This window comes from Lactuca saligna, chromosome 1 (genome assembly GCF_052625555.1).
Source record: "Lactuca saligna cultivar CGN05327 chromosome 1, ASM5262555v1, whole genome shotgun sequence".
Classification (NCBI taxonomy): domain Eukaryota; kingdom Viridiplantae; phylum Streptophyta; class Magnoliopsida; order Asterales; family Asteraceae; genus Lactuca; species Lactuca saligna.
In genome coordinates, this window is record NC_136417.1 from 14,531,077 (window position 1) to 14,539,013 (window position 7,937).

The 7,937-nt window shown below is 34.4% G+C and overlaps 1 protein-coding gene across 1 annotated transcript; it reads right to left on the bottom strand.

Annotated features, from left to right (window-relative positions):
- Positions 1–4,892: 4,892 nt before the first annotated feature.
- Positions 4,893–7,270, bottom strand: LOC145013113 (eugenol synthase 1-like). The gene is made up of 5 exons (XM_078971948.1): positions 6,998–7,270; positions 6,782–6,916; positions 6,418–6,655; positions 5,302–5,505; positions 4,893–5,186 (listed from the first exon to the last, which is right to left on the bottom strand). The coding sequence occupies exons 1-5, from the start codon at positions 7,181–7,183 to the stop codon at positions 5,020–5,022; spliced, it is 930 nt and encodes a 309-aa protein (XP_078828074.1). The 5' UTR covers positions 7,184–7,270; the 3' UTR covers positions 4,893–5,019.
- Positions 7,271–7,937: the final 667 nt, after the last annotated feature.

Genomic DNA, 7,937 nt, shown 5'->3' on the forward strand with positions numbered 1-7,937 from the left:
CCAAGATCAGCCTGTGATTGAAGAATTGAATTGACCTTTGTATTCAATATCTTGAACTGCTTCATGGTCATCAGCATGTGATCTGGGAAATCAGTTTCTTCTTCATCAAACTCTAAACTTTCAAACGTCCCTCCAAAATTTTCTAACTTATGCTTAGTTTCCATAAAAGAAGAATCTTGAATTGGTGAAGTTGTGGTGGGTGGACCAGTGGATTGTGAAGAAAAAAGAGATGTAATTGGTTGTTTGATAATGTTTTCAAATGTAGGAGAATCAGTGGTGGAAGTAGTAGGAATGATATGTGTGAGTTGTGGAGGTAAAGAAACAACAATATCCGAGGTAACATCCGAAGTCTTACCTTGGCCATTTTTATGCGAAGCATCCTCACCCATGATGACATTTGCATCCGTATTAGATACGTTTACAAGAATGATAGAAGTTTGTGCCTCCTCAGAAACTGACTTGGCAACCGAATCTTTGGGTGGTATAACATCGGTTGGTGCAGGAGTACAAGATTCTATGTGAAGATTGGCTTCTGGAGCTTCTGGAGTTTCTGGAATTGTTTCATCTTCATCAGCAATAGACTCAGAAGAGATGATCATTTTGCTTTTCTTCTTCTTCTTTGATATGTGTTTAGCCATATCAGTTGCCCTTCGTTTCTACGAAGATGGTGAAACAGGTGCAGGAATCTCACGAAATAGTAGTCCTTGATGAGTAACTTGTGGTTTTTGGACAACATTCGTGAGTGGAGATCGACTCTTATGTTTGGATTTCAGTTTTATTTTGTGAAAGACACCAGTCTTCGAAGGAATGGTTTCCTTTTGAGTTGATGTTGTATCAACATCGGAAACTCCGGGTTTGATTGGCTCTGCTTCTGTAATCGGTAACTTCTTCGGACTCTTCATAGATTTAGACTCCTTGACTTGTTTCTCAAAAGAACCAGCAGCAGTCATCTTCGAACGTTTGGACTTCATATCTTCTTCTTTTGCCAAAAGAATTCCAGTTTCAACAGTGGTATCGAGTGTTTGCAAGTAAGTCACCAAAACTGTATTGGTAGGATCAACTCGTTTAAGCATGGATCGGGAATACGAGCAACAACTGATAACTCTTCAATATCATCATTTGCATCCTTCGGACAACTATACACATGGAAAACAGCTTTTTATTCATCTGTAGGAACTAGAATACCCTCCTTCTCATATAAATATTGTAGAATCAAGCTCCAATATCGGGCACACGAAATGCCATGAAGAGTATTCGTGTTTTCAATACTCTTCAAGAATTCTTTCCATAAATGAGTAGAGTAATCGACTTGAAGATCATAATATAAGCTTGTGACCATAGCGTAAACCTCCATTCTCCCCTTGTCCAACCCAACGATTCTTCCAGTTAAACACCTTAGGAAAATGCCAAACAAAAATTCCAAACACTTGGAAGACCCGACTTCTTGAAATCACTTATCTTTGACAGTTGGGGTTGATGAGCCATTTCATTAAACATATGTACAATTTGTGGGAAGGTAAAATTGACATATGGCGGAGAATTAGGGATATCGAGAATCTAATAGAAAAGCTTCTTTGATCCAGCTTGAGAGAGCCATGAAAGAGGAACAGAGAATGAGTTGAACATGACTTCTGACAGTACATAGCTTTTCAGAGCAACGATGCGCATCTTAAGTTCTTCAGGATATAGAGAGACATTCGCCTCGACTTGGTAATTTGTACCCTGAATCTTCATAATGGGCAAAGAGGTAACATCATCTGTGGTATGAGAAAGAGTTGCATAAGGATTAGCAGCAGTCGCCATTGTTAGGGTTTGAGAGCTAGACTCTTATCAGAGAGTATTTGGGAATATGAAAGCGTAAACTGATAATGAAGCCTTAAATCCCCTTTTATATGTAACTCTTGATTTTGAAATCAAAGCGGGATAACCATTTAATGATCTGTGACGTGTCACCGAGACAACTACGTTATAATGATGAAAAAGTAGCCATACGTAATAAAGTAACTGTCACGTCTCCTCAAAACCCGCACAAAATACAAACAGACCCCTCAAACAGGCTGGATTGTTTGCCCCAATGGAATAGTAACCGTCGGAACCCTTCGGATGGAAGTAAGGCTCTTTTACTTTAGGGTTTCAAAGTATAATCATTTGCCAAATTCTTGAAATCATCAGCCTGAGTTGGTGTTACTCAGAACCTCAAGGATTTCGTGTGTGTAGTGTTTCAAAGAATATTGATAAGAAGCAATTAATTTTTTTTTTGGATATTCAGTGATGTCAAAAATTCAATTTGACATGGAGGCAGTTAAAACCCCGGGCAAAGATTGTTTCGTTAATTATTAAGAGAGATAATCAACAGCTTGTGTATGTTCCCGTGAATTACAATCGAATACTCGTAAAGAAGTATCAAAGGGCTTCTTTTAAAAGGCTTTTGAGGTGGTTTAATGAATTTCGTTACATATCAACCTAAACATAAGGTGAGTAAGTGTAACAGAAATCACTTGTTTGACCAGTGTAGTCAGTGACATGTTTGCTTTGAAAAACTTTTAAGTAACATGGAATTTCTGATAAAAATCACACTTAAATCATATTGAAGAAAAAAAATTGTGTTCTGGATCCTGTTGGGTAACAAACATCATGGGTTTTGAATGTTTGATCAAGACCACTCATAAGAAATGAATATGTTTTGGAGTTTCGAATGAAGGTACAAAAACAAATGTTTCGTTAAAGCCTGGAACATAGTTCCCCATCAATTCCTTAAAGGTTGATTGATTTGGGTTTCACTTTCATCACGGTCTCATGATGTTTGATCATAAACACAGATTTGTGATATATCTAGGTTTCGATTGGTTTGATCAGAAACCTCTTGGACATATGTCTTCGTGTGTGATAGTGTAAGAATTTTGAGATGAAAAAGATTGGTATAAGAAAGAACATGTACCTCTGTTATTTTAGACCAAACAGTAAACCCTTAACTCATGTGAGAAGAGTCAGGTAGCTCAGAAGACTAATGTGAATTCAAGCCTGATTGGGAAGAAATCTTCGTATGGTAATTTCATTAAGGCTTTCGAACATTTAGTCAATTAGAGGCTTTAGTCAACATGTTGCAGCATGCTTCTAGGGACATCTTAACTAGTTCAATGAGTGTGAAAAATACCTGACCCTAAAACTGCAAGCACTGCTCCAAGAAAATTGAGTATGAAACTCTACAACAAACAACTAAAAAGAAAGAAAGAACAAAAATATCAGCTAATGGTTTTGTGAAAAATACCTAACCCTAGAACGATTTTTCATCTAATGGTTTTGTGAAAATATCAGCTAACTGATGTGTTGTTTTCACAAAATGCACTTCAATATTTCCATCTTCCACATGATCCTTGATAAAATGATAACAAAGAGCAATATGTTTAGTCTTCGAATGTTGCACAGGATTATGACAAATTCTTATAGCACTTTGAGAATCACAATATTTGTGTCAATCGTATTTGTGAAAAACTCGTCTTCTTGGTGAAAACAAAACCTCTTTTCTTGGTGAAAGGAACAATTTGGAGAACTTATGTGTTATTTACTTTCTGTTGATTATTTTGCTTAGATTAAATTTTCTTTTCTTATTCATACGTGAAATGTATCCGATCAAATACAAACCTTCAAACCATGCATTTTACTTGCTTTCGAGACAATTCTCGGTGGTTTTAATTTCCACATTTTTGTGTCATTCAGGTGATTCCGGAGGTTGGAGGTTATTCAGAATAGTGAAAAAGGGCCAAAAGCAAAGTTACGGAATTTTCGGAGCTGAAACGAAGAAATCCAGATTTCATCACAGAACGTTTGAAACGGTTCATGTCAATTTAGGCATAAAATTCCATACGGGTCGTGTCCACTCTGACACGGGGTGTGTGATTTCAGTGTAATCTGACATGAGGTGGTGTCAAATGAAGAATTGGTCCATTTTCAACAACGTATTTTAAAGACTATTCAGGAAAAAGCATTGTACTTTCAATCCATATAGGGCTGTGTCAAATTAGGTGTAATTGACATGGGATCGTGTCCAAAACTTTAATCGCTTTTTAGCAGTTTCCACTGATACCTTATTTTGGGAATTTTAGGGTTGTTTCACATAATCTCTCACCTTGGATGATTTGGAGATGATTTTTACCGATAGTTTTTGTTGTAGAATTAAATGTTATCTATATGAGAAATAGAAAATGGTATGATGCAATGTGCAAAATTGTCCATTTTTGGTAAAAAAAAATATATGTTTGGATCCTATCAAATTTAAGCCCACATACAAAATTAGGAAACATGATTGTGTTTTGCCATTAGTTGTAGTCATGTAGTCCTTTTAAGCAATGGAGATTGATGTGTTTTATTGCTCTTTAAATGATTTGTGTATTAGGGTGTATAATTGAGTTGTGAAGTCATTTTAAAATTCAGCACCACAAATCATAAAAATTCAACCGTTCCAATCAAACAATATACTAAAAATTAAGATGTTATAAATTCAGACTTCTTAAAAGTTAAAGATCCTCCAAAATAACTCCTAATATGTTTCCTAAAAAAATTCTTTTATTTTTATAATCAAATAAACTAGATATATGTTTGATCAAAGTAAAGAATTTATTAACAATTTTGTTCATTAATAAGTTTTTCAAATAGTTTTTTTCTAGTTCGGTTAAAAATATATAGGCCTTATACTTAATTATAGGCCTAATTACAACTAATTTTATGACCAGACTCGGTTATAGTGTGCAAAAAAATATAGTCCATAAATGACAAAATATTTCCAAAGTGCGGTTAAAAATAAACATTTGTCTTTTTTCACAAGTATACCACCCTAAAACCAAATGTGTTGGCACAATTTGATTTTATTCACAAAATGTTGTATTACTTGTGGATTTGATAATCAACGACCCAAAATTTATTCCACCAAATATCATATAGATCAAACACTTCTATTATAAAACACGCAATACAACACTATATTACAAACCAAACCGCAATCATATAGAAAATTTGATCAAATCAAACAAATTGATCAAGGTATTCCTCAACAGTTGTGTATTTCACATCCGGGTATAGCTCAGAAGCCTCAACGCCAAATGACGGGTCTATCTCAAAGTTGTCAAGATCTCCCTTCACAAAGATCGAGTGGTTGATCGCTAAGAAAATATTAATCGGAAATCCAGACTCTGATAAAATCACATAGACAAAATATGAAAAACAGAAAATTATTAAAAAATAATAATAATAAAAAAAAAACAAAAAAAAAAAAAAAAACCGAACATTTATGGTTCAATTGCATACCTTGAATAAGCTTGAGAACTTGTTCCTCAGGAACATAATCTTTTTCCAAGGATCTGCCGATCTTCTTCTCCCATAGGGAAAGAAGATCATTGAAAGAGAGAGTGTTTTTGGAGGGTTTAATGTAAAGAATTTTGTTTAATGTTCTGGGGTCATCCACAGCTTTGATTGTGTAGGTACCAATGTCATGTTCTTCGTTGTAAATAACTACAAATACGTATAAAAAACATGCTTTTAACATCTTAATAATAAATAAAATATCTTTTTATTTTTATGTTATTTATTAGACTATAACAATTATAATATGTAAGTAAATATTATTTAATTTATGACAATATTTTATGTTATCAAAAATTTGAATTTGTAATAATAAGCTTTAAATATTATATTTAATATTGGAGAATTCATTAAACTAACCATTCAGCTATTTAAATCAAATAATTTTATTTTATTTTTCAATTTTTGAAAAATTGACTGGTTTCTTTCAAATATTTCACTGATCTTCTTCAAATTTCTCAGTTTTTTTTCCTATTTTTGCAATTTCTTTTTTCAAAAACAAAAATATGTTTATTTATGTCCTAAATGTCCATTTCGTAATTTTTAATATCAACATTTTCAACTAAATATCTGATTTTATGCCTTAATATCGAATATAATTCTTATTTACTATGTTTGTTTAAAATTTTTTGTTATATTTTAATAAAAAATTCTTGAAATTATAGAATTATTCATTGGATTTGATTTCTGATTTATCTTTGAAAATGCAGAGCTTTTTTTTCTCGGATTCTAAGGTTTTGGTTAGAAATCGAGAATGTTCGTCCGGAATCCGATGTCAGTTCAAAATGTATTTTTTGTCAAAAAAAGTGTGTTTTTGTGCAGTGTGAAACGCCCCATTTCGGAATTAGTGGTTATTTTTCCAAAAAAAAAAATCTTTACAAGCACATTACGTGTTAGTTGAGCTAATTTACCTTTAATATTTATAAAGTTTTTTCATGAAATTTTTATAATTATATATTGTGTGTAGATAGTTAGCTTTTAATATCAAAGTATTCAAGAATATGTGACAATGGTGTGTCACGATTATTGTGTTTTAAAAGTATGATTAGAATAATCTTTTACCTTTGGGACTTCCATCGCCAAGGATGGTTACTTTATCTCTCGGAGGAGCGGTGGCTCCGGCCTGAACCATCGTCGGCAGGAAGTAGCCGGCGAAGCAGCCGGAAGCGACGTACGTAAACGGAATCCCTTCGGCCTCAATCGCTCTACGGATCTGCACTTTCCCTGCAAATGTGGAACTCGCCGGCTCAACTGCATTTTGACGATCCACATCTACCCCAAACTCCGATGGGAAAAACCTCTAAACCAAAACATGATTCAGTATCAATTTGTAAAATTTTCCCATGCGATTGTAATCAACTTGTAACAAATCAATACAATGTTATGGATTAAAAGGTTTTTTTAGGGTTAAGGGTGTCCAACACACCTTAACATTTCCAGCTTCTTTAATGGCGGCAATAATTTTGGTTTGATCTGGTATTTGCATATTACCGACGGTTGATATCACCACATCTACCTGCTTAATCGCGTTCACCAAGCTTTCATGATCGTTCAGATCACCCTGTTCATCATCAAACGTCAATTAATTCTTAGATTAATACAAAAAAAACATGTTTATAATGACGAAAATTATGAAACATACGTAAACAAGAGTGACGCCGGAGTTCTTGAAGCTCTGCACAAGCTTACCCTTCACAGGGTCTGCCACCGTGGATTCTCGAACCAGGACGGAGGTTGGGTGGCCGGCCTTTGCACTAGCGTCGACCACGAACTTTCCGATGTACCCAGTTCCTCCGATGACCAGAATCTTGCTGATTTCCGTTGCCATTTGTTTTTTTTATTATATTTTTCTGGTGAAAATGGTTTCTCCGGTGAAGAGGAGTTGGTAGTGGTGGACTCGATTAGTGAAGCACTACCAAAATTTATACGTGCTCTGGGTGAAGAGTGAATTCACCAAAATACCCCCGATATGGGTGGCCTTTCCATTTCAATTGTAAAAGTAGAGGTGCCCATACCAAGTTACCAACCCTTCTTATCATTTTTTTTTTTTAATCAAATGGTAACGGTTTTTTTTCCATTTTTTTTTTAATAATTCATGTATAAAAAATGAGTATCAAAATTATATTTTTATAGTCACATACTCACAAGCTATGATTTTTAATAAAATGTTTTAAGAAGTTGTATTCATCAAAATTCTTTGATCTTGCCAATATGAGATCAAACTCCGAAAGTGACAAATTGTAAGCAATTTGATCAAACATGTTTTCAGATAAACTTTAGTTATCATATTTAATTTGATGTTTATTTTGTGCATATTTAGATTAATTTGTATTTTATGATAAGACATCCTTTGACATATATGGTTTTTTCACGTCTACCCAAAAGGATAGGGTAGTGAACTTGATAATTTCTACAATTTCATTCCTTTTAAGGTCAGACGGAGTGGAGCGAGAAAGGGGAGCGAGAGACTTTTCCTCACTTTGGAACACTACACCGTAGCTGAGGGAAGCGTCCCGTGGGAAAGGGGTGGGGGGAGTGGGTGCCGCACTCTCTCTTCTCATTCTATTGGGCAACTTTTTTTT